The 20052-nt window shown below is 37.1% G+C and overlaps 1 protein-coding gene across 1 annotated transcript in view; it reads left to right on the plus strand.

The window, feature by feature from the left end:
- Positions 1-20052, plus strand: part of COL25A1 (collagen, type XXV, alpha 1) — a 497755-nt gene that overhangs the window by 422555 nt on the left and 55148 nt on the right. Inside the window, exons 18-21 of the mRNA XM_014544731.1 lie at positions 1415-1459; positions 14613-14675; positions 18458-18526; positions 19295-19339. Coding sequence (XP_014400217.1) covers positions 1415-1459; positions 14613-14675; positions 18458-18526; positions 19295-19339 — 222 coding nt within the window. The remainder of the gene's footprint in view (positions 1-1414; positions 1460-14612; positions 14676-18457; positions 18527-19294; positions 19340-20052) is intronic.

The raw sequence follows: 20052 nt of genomic DNA on the forward strand, positions 1-20052 counted from the left end.
TCTTCAGTAAAATATGGATACCAGCACTTTTTACTAAATCTTCCTAAATTAATTTATTGAAGGGAAAAGGAGGAAGAAAAAAGAAAATCAAATATATAATGTAGTATCTGTATGAATTATAATTTATTTGGACAGGTATTATTTGAATGAAATAGCAAATGCTTAGTAATCATCCTTTCTTCTCTGGCTTAATCTCATCTTAGTGTTCTTGTTCACAATGCAAACTTCCATTGGTAATTTCATACATAATAGCTTTTCCTTTTCATTCCTGAAGCACCTTTGACCTAAACCGTCAGGAAAGTCATTGTCCTTTCTATGTCTAACCATACAGCTTAATCAACAGTAGATGAAGTCATTTAGTGATAATACTAGAGCAAGTTATGACTCTTCATAATTTGAAGGTAATAATATTAAAAAATGAAATGTTTGATTGTTCTTAGCAGATTTTCTTTGAAATGAAGGTTGTTAAAGCATTTAGATGAAAAGAAATACCTTCCTCTACCCCTTTATTAGTTTGATACTCCTGTCTCTTAGTATAGTTATCTTCCCAATGACTGACCGTTGTGAAAATGTGTAACCCCTTTACTTTCCACAAATAGTCACCTCAATCCAGCACAAGATGGACTTTCATTTTCTCCAGCAATTCCATTATGCTTCTTTAGTGGAATTCAGGAGATTTTCTAAGCAATGTAACCTCTTGTCACTATACTTTGTACTTAAAATAATGTAGACCATTCTGTGAAAATGAGAAGGTTAATCATGACTCCAGTATGCTCACCCCAAATCTGCCACTTAATCTCAGACCTGTACTCAGGAACAGCTGCATGGTACCATTAGCCCTAAATTGCTAGGCAGGGTTACCCAGACTCAACAATTGTCAGAAATATGGGCTGGAGTTAAGTATAATATTAACCATGCATTTATCTTCTCATCATTCAGGAATGGAAAAGAAATCTTACTATACTTTTAAGTGAGCACGACTTTTAATGTATATTGTGTTGATGTAACCATCTGTTCACACAGCCAACTCTTGATTATCTGAGGTAAGAGAGCACTGGGCTCGGAGGCGTTATTCAGATGCACGCATAATCCTCACTTGAGCAGAGCTTCGGCCTCCCCAGCAAACCATTTACCAGGAATTAATAAAACGTGGGAGCTCGTTCTCCTTTTACTTCTCTTTCTTGCCTTCTGGTAGAGATGCCAGTGAGCAGTGAACTGGCAGGAAAATCTGCAAAGGGGTCAACCAATTCTGAATCAAGAGTTGACTGAGCTGTATAATCTCACCAAGTTCTTGAAAGGAGACAGTGTATATGCAGATGGCAAGCATTCGGCGAGGAACATTTGCCATGCTTTTCTCCAGAGACCGTGACTGAGTGAATATTGTTCTATAATGTTGTGTGATTTTCCTGTGTAGGGTGAACCAGGGCTTCCTGGGCTTCCTGGACTTCCGGGGATAAAGGTAAATACTGCACTGACAGTCTTGGCTTCATAGAACTGCAAGTGTGAGAGTCACAGAAATTGCACAAAGATAGGAGGGGAATGAAAACGGAAAACATAGTGTTGTTCTTTAAATACTCACCTCTCAACCACTTAAATTTTTTTAATTAAAAATTAAGCATAGGTATTTTTAAAGTTTTCCATCACTCTCTGGACTATATTTTCTGTTATGTAACCTAATATGCCCCTAACTTAAATAAATGTAAAAGCCACTTCGTTTGAAATCAGGAGTTCTTTAAAGTCTAGAATGTCTACCTTCACATTTAGCTTTATTCTTAAGATCTTAACAGATTTTTTTACCAGAATTATAGTGTTCACATCCCCATAAATCTAACACTTAGGCAGCTGTTTTTATGATTCGCTCATTATAACAATCCCTCTAAAATGTTTTGTGCTTCCACTTCCTGTCAATAATTCTGACTGAAAAGTACAAATCATTTTACTAAACTACTTTGACTCATACTTTCCCATAAATGTTTTATGTCTCTTTTGAAATAATTGTGTAAAACTTAGTTTAAAACATCATTTACATATTTTTAAACCATCTAAAAATGTTAAGAAATATTTTTTAATTGTTCAAAAATTTTCAACATGGCAACGGAGAAGGCTTAAAAGTTCTACTGTTTAGTTGTAGGTACTCCCTTAAAATCAGCTTCTTATTTTAAAGTTCTTTTTTAAATTCCAGAGCTGTTTGATAGGGAAACACAATGCAAGTAGATTTTTCCTTACATTTTTCTCACTTTATAGAGGTTTTTTTTTCTTTTTAAATATATTTTTATTGTTATCACATTGTAGAGTTTTAAATTAATCTCCAGTATGTATTAGACCATTCTAAAATTAATGTTCCTAGTTTCACTGTGAGGGTTGTGTATACTGTTTTATGAAGGCTATATCTGAAGTGTGTTAGATGAAATTATAAGATTTTAGAATAAATAAGTTAAATTATTGAACTCCCAGACATCATCTGGTATCTTACATAATATTTTATGGGTATATTTGGTGTAATTAACAGACATGAAAGCTATGTCTTCTAGGTTGGCACTCAGAAACTTTGCTTCTGCTTTTTGTTTGATGGTTTCAGATTAGTTTATTGAAGTTCAGATGTGTGTTTTTAATGTATTATTAATCCTTGGTTTCTTCCATGGAAAAAGTATACTCTATGACAATAGTTTACTAAAAAGCCAAATTATTTCCTTATCATTTAATATGTAGCCAAAATAACTTAATAAATGAATATGTAATTTCATATTATAGAGTTAATTTATGGCAGTTCCTTAGTAGTTCTCACATTTAAAAAAGGAGCTTTTTAAAAATGATTGGAAGGTCATAGATTTTTTTAAAACAAACTGAAGAAAGTCATAGTCGGCATTAATTATAAAGAACCTTGTAGCATTATAAATAAGAGGAAGGCATTTAAAAGGAGCGTTTTGGAAGGACCTGGGCTGTGTTTCCTGCAGCGCTTGCCTGCAGGGTGAAGGGCTGCCAACACCAGGTCCACAGCAGGGACCTCCATGCTGCCTTGAAATACAGTTGTTTCTTCTCCTGAGCATGAGGTACTTTCTTGTTGAGAGAGAGCATATATAGGATGACGGTATTGAGTCTTTTTTCTTTAAAACAAACAATTTCAGTTACTAATGTTTATTATCATTACCTTTTAGTTATTTTATGTCCTAAAATACCCCAGGTCATTTTTCTAGTCATCTGTGGACTAATCTGAATGTTTCGAACTCTTTCAAATCGGGAAAGATATTGGTGATTTTTCACCCCCAGTAAATGCTTTTATTCCTAGAGTCATAGGCAACTGCCAGTCAAATTCTGTCAAGATCATATAGTTGACAATTGTCTTTCCTTTTCCAATGTTGACTAGTGATTACAGTGACAAAAACCTTTTCTGTATAATTACCACGGACTGTTGGGTAACTATCTAAAAGTTTATTTAAATCACAGATTCTATTTTTGGATGAATAAGCCTGTCTTCTCACTCTGGTTCAGGATGTGAGTGACATGCTTTCCTTATAATGTAGTAGGTTCCTAGTATAAATCAGTAATTTTGTAAAGGAGACAATTTAAGAACATATCATAGTCATTAGTACTCATTGAACAGTCATAAATGTAGTTATAAGTTTGTAACTTTATGATATAGCTCCCTTAAATTGTGATGTTATTATTTCTTGAATATACCTGCTTTTATTAGGTAGCTAGCCACAGGAGAGTTCATGATTTCATAGTTTGAAAGATAACAATATTTAAAAGATGAAACCACCATGTATGTATTTAGAAAGTGTGGTAGCAAGAACATTAGTCATAACCTCCCTAAACTTGTGTGTTTGTTTATGCTTTGGAAATACTTCCTGTTGCTATTCATCTCCTTCTTATCTGCTGGTGCTGCGGAGAGCATGCAAATGCCATCCGTTATTTCCAAGACATTGAGGAAACCAGCCATGACATACCAGGGAAGCTTTGATTTGCCACCTGTTGCACTCGGGCAATGGTTGGAAATTTAATGAGCATCCAAATGCCTTCCACACAGCTCTCAGGAAATGAGCAAAGTGCCTAAATACAGACAGCAGACTCATCTATCACCTCAGGGTCCCACTCAGAGAAAGTGCTACTACCTTAGGCATACATAATAAAAGTCACTAAGAACAGGCATAGCTTAATTTCAAATTGCTCTTCAGCTTCCTGCACAAGTACTGGAAAGTCCTCTCACCATGTGGAAGACATTTGGAATTCCTATTTCATGCATTCATGGTTCATAGAGTGTCAAGATGTTCAACTGGGAAAATTAAATTATGCACAATGTACCATGCAGACATTGATCTTCTGGAATAAGATTTGAACTCCGAAAATTATTTTTAAAACAAGCTTGCAAATATATTTTTCATGGGCAAAACTTATAACTAGCTTTTCTGATATCCCATAAAAACGTAAGATTCAAAGTTCCTATTTTTAAAGCCTTTTTCTCTCCACAGTTATTTTGAAAAAAATGTAAATACATTACTTAGCCCTTTTATGATTATATGACCCTAGTAATTAAGGAGTATAGAGCAGGGGTCAAGACCCCTGACTGCAGAGCCAGATCACCACGGCGCAAATCCGGTCCTGCCCCTCACCTGTTCATGAATCTATATCATCACATTTCCTTATAAAATGAGAATCATCGCCTGGCTGGTGTGGCTCAGCAGTTGAGGGTAGACCCATGAACCAAGAGGTCACAGGTTGGAGTCCCAGTCAGGGCACATGCTGGGGTTGCGGGCTCGATCTCCGATAGAGGGCATGCAGGAGGCAGCAGATGGATGGTTCTCATCACTGATGTTTCTCTCTCTCTCTCTCTATCCCTGTCTCTTCCTCTCCCTCTAAAAATCAATAACCTAAGGAACATAAAGCCATTTATACTCTATAGGTTAATAGATGTAAATTCTGAAAATTCCTTTGCAGTGATAGGTGAATGTTACCTTTAAGCAGGGGTCCTCAACCTTTTTAAACAGGGGGCCAGTTCACTGTCCCTCAGACCGTTGGAGGGCCGGACTATGGTTTAAAAAAAAGCTATGAACAAATTCCTATGCACACTGCACATATCTTATTTTGAAGTAAAAAAACAAAACGGGAACAAATACAATATTTGTATTTGCATGTGGCCCGCGGGCCGTAGTCTGAGGACCCCTGCCTTTAAGAGCAGTGAGATAACCTACTTTTTCTTGAAACATGGCTTCATGCTATTCCTCTCTTCCTATCACCCAAGTGTATTCCAGGAACAAAGGATGAGGGGATACAGTGTTCTGGGTGCGAGACATGGTGCTATCAAAGTTCTCTTTCCTGACACTGTTCACACAAAAGCAAAAGGAAACGACAAATTAATTAAGAAATTCTCTAGGCCTCAGTCATGGTGTTGCCTAGCCCCAAGACATTTTTTAAATAAAACATCGCCCTAAGATTTTATGTCTCAATGAAGGTGACATTAAGACATGAGAAACAGTACATTTATTTACTTATTTGTTTATTTATTTATTTACTTTGAGGATATTTTTTATTGATTTTTAGAGAGAGTGGAAGGGGGGAGAGACAGAGAGAGAGAAAATCAGTGTGAGAAAGACACATCCATTGGTTGCCTCCCACACCCGCCCTAACCAGGGCCAGGGATCGAACCTGCAACTGAGGTATGTACCCTTGACAGAAATCAAACTCGAGAGCCTTCATTCTGCGGGCAGATGATCTGTCCACTGAGCCAAACTGGGTAGGGCCCAAGACATTTTTTACATATCTTGATTTTTCAATGCTTGCTTTTCTCCTTTCAACATAGACCACCAGTTTATCTCATATTCAGAAAAGAAATTGAAAAAAATGTACATAGTACAGTGAAATTAATACAGTAGGGAGACATAAAACAGTAAAAATTACATCAAATCATTTAGATGGCAAATAAATTTATATAGTATTTTCTCTCATAACTTGATATTTTTGCTCTGGCTTCCCCATTAGTGAAAATTTGACATTTAGAACAAGAACTTGAGGATCGGGAGGCTATGAGACAGTAACTAACTCTTTGTACCTCATTATATGAAATCATCTTTGACACTAAATCATATAAAGACTAACTTTTACAGGTGATGGGAACATTTATTTTGGCATTCTTAGGATTAAATAATCTAATAGAAACCTAAGTTTTAAATCCACTGGAGAGGAGGTTTCTTCCTCAGAAACGTCAAATCACATTTTAAAAATAGCAGAGGAAACTTTTTGGAAGTAACATAGGATATGAAATGAATTCCTAAAAGAAAAAAAAGGAAGAAATACCGGTTAAAAGGATAACATTGTTATTGTTACTTATAATTATTTCCTGCTTGCACCAAGTGTGTCTGAGCAGTTGAATAATTTAAGAGTCCAATTAGGAAACTCATACAACCAGAAATCAGAGATTTTTCGCAGCCAGAATAAAACCTCCAATAAATTCACCAAATGTGCTTTCATGATGTAATTCTGTTAAGAAAAAAAAAATCAGAAAGATATGTTTTCTGGGGTTTAAATAAACCTGCTATAGTAGTTCATTTTCATCGTAACCACCAAGATGTTTTAATTTATACTCAAATTTGATCCTAAAGGGAAATAAATGTTTTTGGGATAAGCTCTACTTTCTCATTTTTTCCCCCTCAATAATTTTACAAATCAATCATTACCAAAACTGGCTGCCTGGAGGTTCTTATTACAACAAATGTTCTTGCTGTAATCCTCAAAAGCAGGTATCATGCTGACTTGAATTCTAATTAGCCTTTAAGCAAGAAGAATGTTGTATGGCTAATGCATTCAGTGTCAAGACACATTAATCAAAATTATTGGTGATGCTTTTAGCACCCACGCAAATCACATATTTTTGAGCCCTGTTGTACTGTTTTGGGGGGCAATGAAGATTGGATCTGCTTGAGGGTAATAAATATCATAGAAAACATGGCTTGGTTTAAGCAGGTATTAGAGGAGTCTTTTTAGACAGGTTAAAAAATGATATCTTTTGCTCCTTTAATTGATAATGACTTATAAAAATAAAACAAATGGTAATAAATGAAAAACCAGAGATTTTTCTGTGGGCAAGAGCTAATCAGTTAGGACTTTCTGTCCACCCTTCTATATAACAGATGTTGAGTTCTGGAAGTTTATAGGGAAACACCTGGTGAGCCATTTCTGTATGAATGAAGCTGTCTGTCTCTTCCTTTTTTACCTTGAGTAATAATCCCATTCCCATATTTGCTGACTCTTCTCATCTATATGAAGGACATCCTTTATGTAAATTTGACAAACTGGTGTTAGGTGAATTGTCCCAATAGTCATTTAAAAGTTAAAGTAAGGTTATCTGAAATACTTCCTTGCTATGTATCACATGTGGGTTTGGAGAAAAATTGGTACAGATTTTCAATGGTCTTTGTTAGAGTTCAGAAAGGTCAAGTTCTTAAGGCATTTCCTAGACTTCACTGGCCTTTTTGTACTACAGAAGGCCAGGTTTTGTTGCCTTCTTGGTTTGTAAAGATGGTAATTGTTTGCATTATTTTAAGGTTTTAAATTTTGTCTTGGGGTTATTTATTTACTGGCCAGAATACACAGAATTTAAGCATCTCAATGGGCTGTTTAAATTTTTTTAAAAAATAGCAAATGAGTTGAGCAAAAGTGACTTCAGTCAAAATCTTATTTTTGTGCTATCTTCGCTTTACCTTATAAAGTGAATAGATCCCACCTTCCTATAGCTAAATCTCCTGGTAGCTCACTTCATTTCTCTGTACATATTCCCAATTTATGAAAGAAAGTAGAGAGAGAGTGTGCGTGCTCTCTAATACTGACACTCTCATCAATAAAGGAACTATTGTTTGGTGAAAAAATAGGATAAGTTTTCAAACATAGTACATGTTAGTTACTGTGACATATTCATTGAGCTTCGCATTACAAGATCAAAGTTGTGGTTGCCGAAACAGTTAGCTATAGTTGGAAAGATCAATGTGAAACTATCAGGCCCTTCAAAATTGGTCATGTGAAGATCCATCTTTCATCCCAGCTATAGCTGAAACCCATAGACTTGGTTTTGCATCTTTATGTGCCCTGGCTGTTTAAATGGGCAACATGTGTGAGATTTTTCAGCTGCTGCCACTTCCAGCAGTTTACTACCAGGCCTCTATTGGGCTTCACCATGAATTCATAACATTTCTGCTGCCAACCTGGGTCTCAGTGTAGTTGCCAAAACCACCTCTCTCCCACCAGCTCAACACAAGGAAATGTGTTCAGTCTTGGGATTGAAACCTGGGTTATTTAATTCATTGGTGGTGAGCTGATTAATTAACGTTAAGAATAAATAAAGCACAAAACTCATGAAACAACTCAGGAAGAAATCAGATGCAATATCCAGGACAAGGCCAGAAAATTAAACCAAAGGTTCCTTCCTTTTGGAATTCGATGCTGTATTAGTGCCATATTATCATACCACTAACAGAACTGAGATTTCTATTTCTCTGGCAACCATTTAATCACTGGTTAGCATGTGGCTTGGGTAGCAAAATATGAAGCCAACTATTAATTGTGTTTTAGTGATTAACATTTTGGATTGTATTAGGATTCTGATAGTGTTGCATATATTTTATCTCCAGGCTGTGGTTAAGTCATAACTCTGTATTTATATATGATATAAATATATAAGATTTAAATATATTATTTATTTTTTTTGTTTGTCCCAAGGATAGATCTAGTTGGAACCAGTGAAAACAAACCAAAAAAACAACAACCAATTAAACCTGGATTTAATTGTTATGGCCATGATAGAGGAATATAACATTTTGAGATGCTTGTTCCTCTCCATTCTTCCTCACCCCTCTTGTCTTCCTCCATCTTACTCCTGCCCCCTCCCTCCATTCCTTCCTTATTCCTCTTCTCCTCTTCCTCTCTTCCTTCTTTTTTACTTTTCTCTTTCCCTGATTAGGTACACTGCAAGCAATTACATTTTAAGATCTTTCAGTTGGCTGCCTTCACTTTTTAATTCCCTTCCTCACACAGTCAGTGGCACCGATATGAACAGAATCCCAATTGACATTGTTCTCAACAATAACAAAAGTAAAAACCTAAAATGCTACCTCACTTGAGATGGTGAGTGAATAAAGAGACAGGAAAATTTTGAATAGCTGAAAGGAGAGAAAAAATTGTATATGACACTTGAGAGAAAAACAGATTAAAGTGCTCAGCAGTAATTAGTACTCTTCTTAAGTTATTCCTCTGCTTTTCATTGGTTTGAAGCCTTTGGCTTTCCTCCATTTTCTTTAGACATTTTTTGTTGTCATAAAAAAAGCACTAACACATCATAAACTGAAAAGATTAATGTTGTTTAAGAAAATGTCATATTTTATTGTTTTCACTTTAATTGTAAAGCTATTTTACTTTCTGTTTACCTGCTTAAGTCTATGTTTTCCTGATTATGGGAGCCAGCATCTGCCCTTTTCAAAGGACCTCAGCCTCATGTTTCCCATGTTATTCCTAAAATGACTCATTGAAATTATAATTGGGATTTTCTAATTCAGGTAATTGACTTGTAAAAAAAAAATAAAAAGAAAAAAGCCCTCTAGATTTAGTTGTTTCTTCATTAAAGTTAATCTAAGAGCTTAATTTCATTATAGTGCCAATTTCCTCTATTGCACCTCACTCCCACCTGTCTACTTAGACAAATACGTGTGAATAATTTCCAACTTAGCAGTCTCCTATTTCCCACTGACTAAATGAGATTAGATATGCAAACACAAGTCTGAGAATCACTTTATAGTCCAATATAATAGTTACTTCCCCTGTTTATTGCCCTGAAAACTTAAGTAACATCATTTTTGTGCAGTCTGCTTTACTCCAAAGGTGATTTCCCCAAACTGTTTTGTGTTTAAATCACATTTCAGCTGCTTTCCCTGCCTTCCCCTGATCCAGGTTCCTTCCTCTATGCTGGTTAACTGGCATTGTGACTACAGTAGAATAGTCATTTGCTTTTCTATCACATTAAAGTATTCATAGACCTGTAGGTTGGCATAGCCTCTCTATTAGGCTTTTTAGGAGATTCTAGAACCTTTAATCTCTACATCAGTCAAAGAGGCAAGACTTTTTTTTAAAGGATTACATTTATTTAGGAAAATGCAATAGGTATGACCATTTTCTTCTTTCTCTTTCTTACAAGATGAAAACTCATTCATAGTAAATCTGTCACTTCTCTACCTTACCCACTTTGGGTTTTGCAATCCTAAGTGCTCTAAAAGATGGATATTCTGTCATAAAATGATATGTTCACACAAGAAAATTTAGGGTTACTTCTTGAAAGAAGTTGAAGAGGTATTGAGTACAGCCCCATCCAGGTTATAAAGAAACAAGCGCTCACCTTGTCTATCACCAATTAGTTGGGAAGCTATAATACTTCTATTACTATTACTACTAATAATAATGATAGCCAAAATTTTTGAGCCAATAATAAGGGCAACAATAATAACAAACATTTATTGTTCACTTGCCTCATTATAGAGACAGTGCTAAGGGCTTTGCTTACATTATCTTTATAATAAGTCTTAACTAAGCCACCATTAATGATGCCAGAATCTTCCATTATATGGCAGGTCAAGATTCCAGCTTGTAAAATCAGGCTTTAATTCAGTTCTTTGACTTTGTACCAATAGTCCTCAAACATTTTGGTCTCTAAATCCCTTTACACACTTACAAATCAGGATTAAAAGAGTTGTTGTTTATGTAGGTTCTATCTATTGGTATTTCTGTACTAGAAATTAAAACCCAGAAATTTAAAGAACTGATTATGTGCTAATTAAAACTGGTCATGTGTTTTATGAAAGATAACTGAATCTTCAAAAAAAAAAGGAAGAGAAGTGACTTTTTTATTTTTTGCAAATCTTTTTAATGTCTGGCTTAATAGAAAATAGCTAGATTCTCATATCTGCTTCTGCATTCTATCTGTTGCAATTTGTTGTTTTGGTTGAAGTATATACAGGAGAACCAGCCACATGCAGATAGGTAAATGGATCAGGGAAGATTATTTTAATAAAGACTTTTCATAAAATTAAGAGTATCTGTTTTGGTTGAAGTATATAAAGGACCAGCCACATGCAGATAGGGAAATGGATCAGGGAAGATTATTTTAATAAAGACTTTTCATAAAATTAAGAGTATTCTTCTTTGATACTAATCCAAACTCTACAAGTGGTAGTTTCTTAAAGTTTAGGTGACATGTGGAATCTGAAGTGTATCAATGTACACTAATAAAGGTAAGTGCTATAACTTTTGAAAGGTAAAAAATAGTGCAACCTGCCGAAACTGGTGTGGCTCAGTGGATAGAGCGTCGGCTAGGTGACATGTGGAATCTGAAGTGTATCAATGTACACTAATAAGGGTAAGTGCTATAAGTTTTGAAAGGTAAAAAATAGTGCAACCAGCTGAATCATGAGTAGACATATTTATGCCTTAATTACTTCAATAATGTCCTTCAAACCTGAGACAGTGCAACCAGCAGAATCATGAGTAGACATATTTATGGCTTAATTACTTCAATAATGTCCTTCAAACCTGAGACAAAGAAGAGACCAATGATTATTTCCTCCCCATAGAGAAGATGGAACTGTCTCTGAAGTCACTGAGAGCTCTGGAATTAAATAAGTATATCTGTGGTCCTAAAGTTAAATATGCTATCTTCCCCTTGAATACATTGAAATAAATAAGTGCATGGGTATGGTGGGTGCTTTCTTAAATTTTTTCTCTGACCATTCTGTTTAAAAGAACTTTTTATATATTTACTTGGGATAAAATATGTTCTATTTTCTAAAAATGAAGGAAGGGCCACTTTAGTCTGGTCACTGAGATCACAAAGCCTCATTTGTTTATATGTGAACTATGAAACTGCATGCTTCTTCTTTTTATAAACTAAGCACTAACATGAATAAGAAATACATTTTTGCAGCATTTGCTTTTTTCTTCTCTTTTATTAGTATGCTTTAATGGTGCTTCTATTGCTTTGCTAAACAGTGAGATCATTTTATTTCTACTTGAAGATATTGCAAGAGTCTTGTCTACATGTAAACTTTCAACCTATTAACTTGCATTATGTTTCCATGCCAGTAAGTCATTCCTAATGATTCACATTGACTTGAATACAACTTTATTTCTTGAGGGTGGAGAGGGAATATTTACATATTTATATATATAATTTTATTGGGAGAAATATTTTACTTGTAAATAAATGTATTCCGTATGATTTTTTTGTTTAAAGTAACAAGTTAAACTCTTTTACAAGAAGTAGAATAGTCATCATGATTTCTCTGAATATAGTTGATTTTTATTTTAGACCATTAAGAGATCCACCCAAAATTTTTTGTTTAGATTCTTCTTCCCAATGTGTGTAAGGGTATGGGGACAGGTAGAATAGAGTTATAGAAATTTCACAAAAAATAAACTTACAGTAAAGCATTGGTTCCCCTCCACCTTGTTTTGTTCTTAAACTAGTACCAGGCACATCAGAGCCAGAGATAAATCCATTTGAGTTACATGCCAGTCTGATACATTTGTGGTGGTGATAGCAGTTTTCTGTTCGCCCAAGACCCAAGATTTTATATAGTGTATTTTAACAATGCAACTCCAAGAATAAAAAAAAAATGTTGAAATATCCTAACCTTAGGAAAAAAACAAATGTATCAACATTAGGAACTGTTCCAGAAATAATTCATTGAGGGGGAGGGGAGAGAATTTATGGGAACAGAGCCATTACATTTTTTACTTTAAAACTTTATTTTATCGATTTTAGGAAGTTAGATTACCTTACATTTGAGCTCACATTTTTAAAAAGAAAATAAAACCATATGGCTAGTCAAGAAAATATGAACACTGACACCAAATACATATTGTCTTTTCCAACACCGATTATCCAACTCTGATTCTCTTACACCAACTGTGTCTTACAACTCAATCCTATTGTGACACTACTCAGAGTTATCATCAGACTCTTCAGGTTGAAGGGCTCAGTCCCACAAGACTGCCCTCACTTCAGACGTGGATCACCGGAACGGGGGCCCCTGGTTACATGACTTCTGTCTGACTTAACTACAGATTCAAGGGTACTCACAACCTACTCTGACTCTAGTTTGATAATTTGCTAGAACTCAGAGAACTCAATAAAATGCCATTCTTAATATTACAGTTTACTATAAAAGATAAAAATGAACAGCCAAACAAAGAGGTACATGGGGGTAAGGTCAGAAGGGTCTGGAGCACAGGAGCCTCTGTTCCCATGGAGTTGGGGTGCATCATCCGGCCAGCACGTGGATGTGGTCACTAGCTTAGAAGTTCTCCAGTCCCCTTTGTTTAGGGGTTTTTATGGAGCTTCCATTGTAGGCACAATGGCTTAAATTACTGGCTATTGGTGATTGAACTCAGTCTCCAGCCTTTCTCCCCTCTTTGGAGATGGTGAGAGGAGGCAAAGGGCTGAAAGTTTCCTCCTATCACAGCTCCATCCTGAAGCTGTCTAGGAGCCTACCAAGAGTCACCTTATTATCATAAACTCAGGCATGTTTGAAAGGGGATTGTCAAGAATAACAAAAGATGCTCCTATTACTCTTACCACTCAGGAAATTCAAAGGGTTGTAGGAGCTCTGTGCAAGGGACCAGGAACAAGACCAAATACATGTTTTAGTATACCACAACTGGGTTTCCTCTAAGTGGAGAAGAGGTTACAGAGGTAGGGCAAGGAGAGAGATTTTCTCTGTCATGCTGAACATTCCTGAATCTCTTCCCTAGCCACATCTAACATTCAGGTATCTATTGCTGCATATCATTATTACCCCCCAAACTGGCTTTAAACAACAAACAATTATCTCACCATTTTGGAGAAACAGGAATCTGTGCCCAGCTCAGCGGGGTGCCTCTGGGTCAGTGTCTCCCACGAGGGGTCAGTCAAGCTGTCGGCAGGGCTCCGGTCTCACCTGAGTGGAGCGTCCCCTCCCAAGCTCACACATGAGGTTGTTGGCTGACCTCTGACCTCGCCACTCGGACCTCTCCCAAGGGCTCTTCACAGTATGGCAGCTTGCTTTCCCCAAAGAAAGTGATCCAAGTGAGAGAGAACAAGAAAGACCCCCTGGAGATGGAAGCCACAGTCTTTTTATGACTTAGTCTCAGAAGTGATATCCCATTACTTCTGCCAAATTCTGTTAATCAGACATGTCATTAACTCCAGTCTGCACTCAAGCACAGGGCATTGCACAAAGGCATGAAGACCAAGAGGCGGGATCATGGACACCTATCTTAAAGGCTACCTACCACACTCGCCCAAACATAATTAATTGGACCTGGTAAATGCTAAGAACCACAGGACGACAGATGAGAAAGGAGATTATAAAGACATTGATCTGGGTGGTTTGCCACTTTTACTTTCTAAAGCCTCTCCAAAGCTTTGCTCAAAGTATTCTCGTTGCTCAAAACCTATTTAATTTTATTGGCAGTGGCTGGATCTCAGCAAGAAAGCTGTATGCAATCAAAGATGTGAAATCCCAATGGAAGGAAGTCAGTTTAACTTTACTTACTTACTTACTGTCCATTGGTAACAGTCTCACATGCCCATCTCTTTAAAGGGTGAACCCGGTTTCATTGGCCCTCAAGGGGAGACAGGCTTGCCAGGCTTACCGGGAACAAAGGTGAGTGGAATCTTTCCCTTCCTTTCTTTCTGAATTTTTCAGTCATAAAATTGTTGTCCATTGTGTTGAAAGAAATAGGGGGTAACTTTACTATTTAGGTGACCATACATGTTTGCCTCATAAAGAATAAAAGCAGCCTGTCACCCATTCTAACACTTCTAATGGGGGCCCCGTATTAAATAGAGTAACAGGAAGTTTAATGTTAGAAAGCCTTGGGCAAGACAACAGGAAGGTGGGATATATTAGTGTTCCAGTTGTCCCCCAAATTGCTCCTAAATTGATGTGGTGCCATTAGCTTCCTGGCCATATGGAAAAGTGGGGAAATTCTGAGGAGGGGAGATAGAACTCATTAACCCTCCTCCTTATCGCTGATTTTAGGACAAACTTGTAAATCAAACATTATTATTATTCCCACATCACTCCCTAGATTTCAAGGAGTACTGATGTCATAGAGATTCCTAAGTGCCTCATCCCAAAAGGATCCATCCCGAATAACGTTTGCAGAAAGATCCTGTAATGAAAACCATCTCATGATCTTCCATTTGGCAACCCTAGAGAGGGCTCTAAAAGCACAGTCTATATGCCGCCAAATAAAAAATTATGTTGCTGCGGATACAGTCAGGCCTATCGTTCTCTTTTTATCTACCCAGTAAGACATTAAAATGTACAGCTCTGAGGAACTTTACTCGTGACAGAGTCATGAATCAAAGGAGGGGCAAAATTAAATCAAACTACATTTTTTTTATTTTTAACCCATAGCCGCCTTTGCCTCCATGTGTATTGCATTCGCCAGAAATAAACCAGGCTGATTTCCGGGAGCCAGAGAAATGTGTTCGTGGTCTGTTCTGACAGAGGCATCCTCATTCCCGCTGCTGAAGAGAAAATAACTCTAATCCCAGTAAATGGAAACTATGCGTGGCCCAAGGGGCACTGGGTCGAATGTATGCAAAATTGCTGTTTTTTCAAGCAATTTCATTTTCACATAATGAGCTGTCAGGCTTATTAACAAAATATGAGGAATGCCTGCTTTAGCCTGAACAGACTCGCACAGAAACACACTTTCTGGAAGAGAGGGGAGGTGGTGGGGGGAGAGAGAGAGAGCATTCTATGTTCATATAAGAGCCGGTGTACTTATTCAGGCTTCAGCCTCAGAGAAGGAAGGCAGCCTGGTTATAGGCTCAAAGCTCCGCCTGGTCAGTGCTTCAGAGAACCAGGCTGGAGCTAACTCATCTCTACATGTTGGTGGCATTGGATTTGCTCAGCAAGGAAATATAGAAGAAACACGGGCCGTCGAGAGGGGAGGTCAGCCCTAAATATCTCTTCTATAGTTCACCGACATTAAGCTATTCCACAGTTTCAAAAAAGATCCAGACGCGGGGCCATAAACTCACCATTAATTACTGCCCATGAGGAGCCCCGCCTGATTTTACAGACCAGATCCTCTTATCACAGACACTACTCTGAACTCCCCATAAAAATGAGGAATGTCCTGTACCTGTTTTATATTTCTACAAGAAGGATTGTAGATAGGATATTCATTTTATTAGCAATATTGTGAAGTTTATTTTTCAGCTAAATTGCCTATCATACATGAATTTGGTATCATAACGGAAAAGTCATGATTATTTAAACATTTCCTCCAGCCAAACACTAGGTTTTTTTCCCCCAGTTGTTTAGGTAATCTGGTTTTGTCCCACTCAATTCAGATTAAAAATATAAATTAATCTGTGTTTTACCCCCCAACACAGTGAAGAGAAATCATAATGAAGGAAGGTGTGAGATGGCATTTAAAAATGCTGTGTCCTCAGCATCTATGTCAGTCCTGGGAGAGACCTACAGCAGTCTAAAGAAATGGAGTGTTATTCTCAATAATTTAGAATACTTTGAGTGATAGAATGCTGTTCATTCGTTAATCCAACAATTTTTTTGCCAGACTTTTTTTTACTACCTGAGAATGAAAACTAAATGCAGCAAAAATGGTCTCTATTCTCCTGAAGCTTACCTTCCAGTATGTGTGAGGAAGGGTGGGAGGAGAGAAAGAAGTGAACAAACAAATTACGTAAATCCAGAAAGTGACAAGTAACCAATTAGGGGCATTGTAATTTTTTAAAGTGATTCTAGGTAAAGATATAGCCACTCCACTCCTATGGTATATAACAGATAAATGATTTTCTAAGGTTTCTGTTTTGCCCTGAAACAAGCTTATAGTTACTATTTTAGAATTCTGCTGTAAAATATTAAGAGAAATGCCAAATATGGTACTTTTTAAAGATAAAAATTCCATATGTCAACAGAAGTGCTTCAGTCTCTAATCCCTGGGGAAGCTCTCAGAGCATCTTTTCCGTCTGCTGCATCCCTCAAGTGCCTGCCTTTCTCCCACCTCCTCCACTGTCCCACTCCCGTTGGTTCATGCTGAGCAAACTCCTGAGTTTTCTCTCATGCCTGCACTACCCTATCCCACCTCGCCTGCAAAACCATAACAGCTTCCCAGAGAGGGACTGATACAGATAAAGGTCTTGGAATTTAAAGCCCTGTATCACCCAGCTAACACCAGACTGAATTCACAACCTGTTTGAGTACTGAATGCTGCCCATCATGCGGGAAGCCAGACAGTCTACTGTGCTCAGGGAATATAAAACGGTGGCGTCTTCCTGGAGGGTGACTTGGCAAACTTCTAATATGTTCATACTTTTTGACAATGGCCAAAGATGTTCAAAGGATCACATACAAAAATATTTCTACAGAAGTTGAAGATGGAGCACAGTTTTAAATTATTGCTCTTCCTTTTAAAAGCTTTGTGACTTTGAGAAAGTTACTTAATCTCTCTGAGCTTCAGTTGCCTCGTCTGTAAGACTGTGAATACTAACGCCTTTCTCATCTGCCCTGTGGATTACATAGGATAAAGCATGTGAAGTGTTTTGTGAAGTTCCTGCACTCATTAAGGGCATAGTCATAAACAGCAATACTTATAAAATACAACCTACTCATCCTTCAGGACATGACTCGAGTCTCACCCTCAGGGGGCCAGTTTGGACCATTAAAAACCCCCGGGGTTTCTTCTTCTCTCATATATGGCCTTATGCTACTCCTGAATTCTTAACTGTTTTGTTATGTGGACCTTGTCTAAGTAGGTCACTAGCTCCTTGGGGGCAGTGGCCATATTCATACTTCACAGAGCTGTGGAGAACGTAAAGCGGTAATACCTATGTGTCGTGTACTACATTTATAAGTTATGAGATCAGTACTATAATTTTCTGTATTTTACAGAGGAAACGGAGGCTTTGGGGACTTAACTAACTTGCCTCAAAACCCAGAACTGATAAATAACAGACCCAGGATGTGGGATTACAAGAAGCCTGGCCACTATACGTGATAAGTTATGGCCATTACAAAGCCTCAACTACTTTGCCATGCTGCATCCCGGTAGTACTGAGAAAGTGGCCGCAGAATGAAAACTATGTCTGTTCCTGACTTGAGGTATCATGATGGCCCTTTTCAGGTCCCTTTAAGGGTCTTCCATTTACTAACATAGGTGTTTGACAGGCATTTACCAATTCATGTCCTTATCTATCAAATGGAAGTGATAATGCAATGGATTGAGCAATCTGATTAAATTAGATAATTCATGTTGCGATTAATACAGTGCTGGATACATGATAAATACATGGCAATTATATGCTTTCTTTAATTTTATTCAATTTACTTATTAATCTACAGGTACCAGCTGGGGATAGGGGGGTAGAGAGGAGGGTTGCCATTTAAGGTTTTGCATTTTGTGACAGGGTGAGCGAGGGGAGGCAGGGCCTCCTGGAAGAGGTGAGCGAGGGGAGCCTGGAACTCCTGGACCAAAGGTAAGTTATTCTTACATTGGAAAATAACATTCTTTGGTTTGGAAATGTGTGCCTCTTGATTTATAACATAAAACTAAAATTTAAAATTCCTCAACAAATATTAATTTATTGAAATGCACAAATAATTTATTGAAATACACATCAATTGGTTCTTTTAAAAAATGAATTTTACAATTTAACTTTCCTAATTTTCTCTCTTTTCGATGAACAAATGTAATAACACATCCAAATGTAAAGGGGGAATTACTGTCGTTAACACATTATCACTCAATGGGTATTGAAACGTATGAGAACATGTTGATATGTGTTGTATTTAGTTTTGATAGTAACTTGATGATAACACCTTGAAATTTATTTGACTGTTCAATCTTTATTCCTCTAAACTTCCTGCAAACTAATATGGTAACACTTTATTTTAATAGCCCATCCTAGATACACAGGAAATGATTTACTCTTTGATGAAAAGGAAATTTATGCAAACACTGTTGAGACTAATGAGAATCATTCACAGAGCTCTTCCCAGCCACTGGTGGGAGGGCAGTCTTCAGTTATAGTGGAATGCAGGTTGACAGGGAGACCAGGGAATGAACCAGTGATACTGTGATGATATTTATGTTTAGTGTTTTAATAGCCAACATTACATAGAGCCATATATTATGGCAGTTAAAATGAAGTGTTTCCATTTTTATGTCACTGATCATTTCTTTTCTCTGTTCTTATGTACTCTGTCTCTTTTCTCTTTTTCATCTTCATATTCTCCTATAATAGGGGAAACAAGGTGAATCAGGAACTAGAGGCCCAAAGGGGTCAAAGGTCAGTAACCAGACAATCATTTTAATGTTACATGAGGCCTTCAAGAGCTGTGCTTTTGGCCTCTTCCACAGAGAATCATGTTTTAAATTAAACTCTTCCAATAATTTCATCCCTATGATGATATTTCAGAACAATTTGTTTGTTTCATCTTGTTTTTGTGTGTTCCTGTGTTTATGGCTATTCTTTAAGGCAGCGGTTTTCAACCTGTGGGTCACGACCCCTTTGGCGGTCGAACGACCCTTTCACAGGGGTCGCCTAAGACCATCCTGCATATCAGATATTTACATTACGATTCATAACAGTAGCAACATTACAGTTATGAAGTAGCAACGAAAATAATTTTATGGTTGGGTCACAACATGAGGAACTGTATTTAAAGGGCCAGAAGGTTGAGAACCACTGATCTAGATGTTTCTTGCATCAAAGTCTCTCTCTCTCTTCCTTCTCTCTCTCTCTTCAATCAATAAAAACATACCTTGGGGCAGTGGTTCTCAACCTTCCTAATGCCGCGACCCTTTAATACAGTTCCTCACATTGTGGTGACCCCCAATTTCACTGTTACAAATTGAACATAATTAAAACACAGTGATTAATCACAAAAACAATATGTAATTATATATGTGTTTTCCGATGGTCTTAGGTGACCCCTTCAAAAGGGTTGATCGACCCCCAAAGGGGTCGAGACCCACAGGTTGAGAACCGCTGCTCTAGAT

The sequence above is a fragment of the Myotis brandtii genome, unplaced genomic scaffold, assembly GCF_000412655.1.
Source record: "Myotis brandtii unplaced genomic scaffold, ASM41265v1 scaffold38, whole genome shotgun sequence".
Classification (NCBI taxonomy): domain Eukaryota; kingdom Metazoa; phylum Chordata; class Mammalia; order Chiroptera; family Vespertilionidae; genus Myotis; species Myotis brandtii.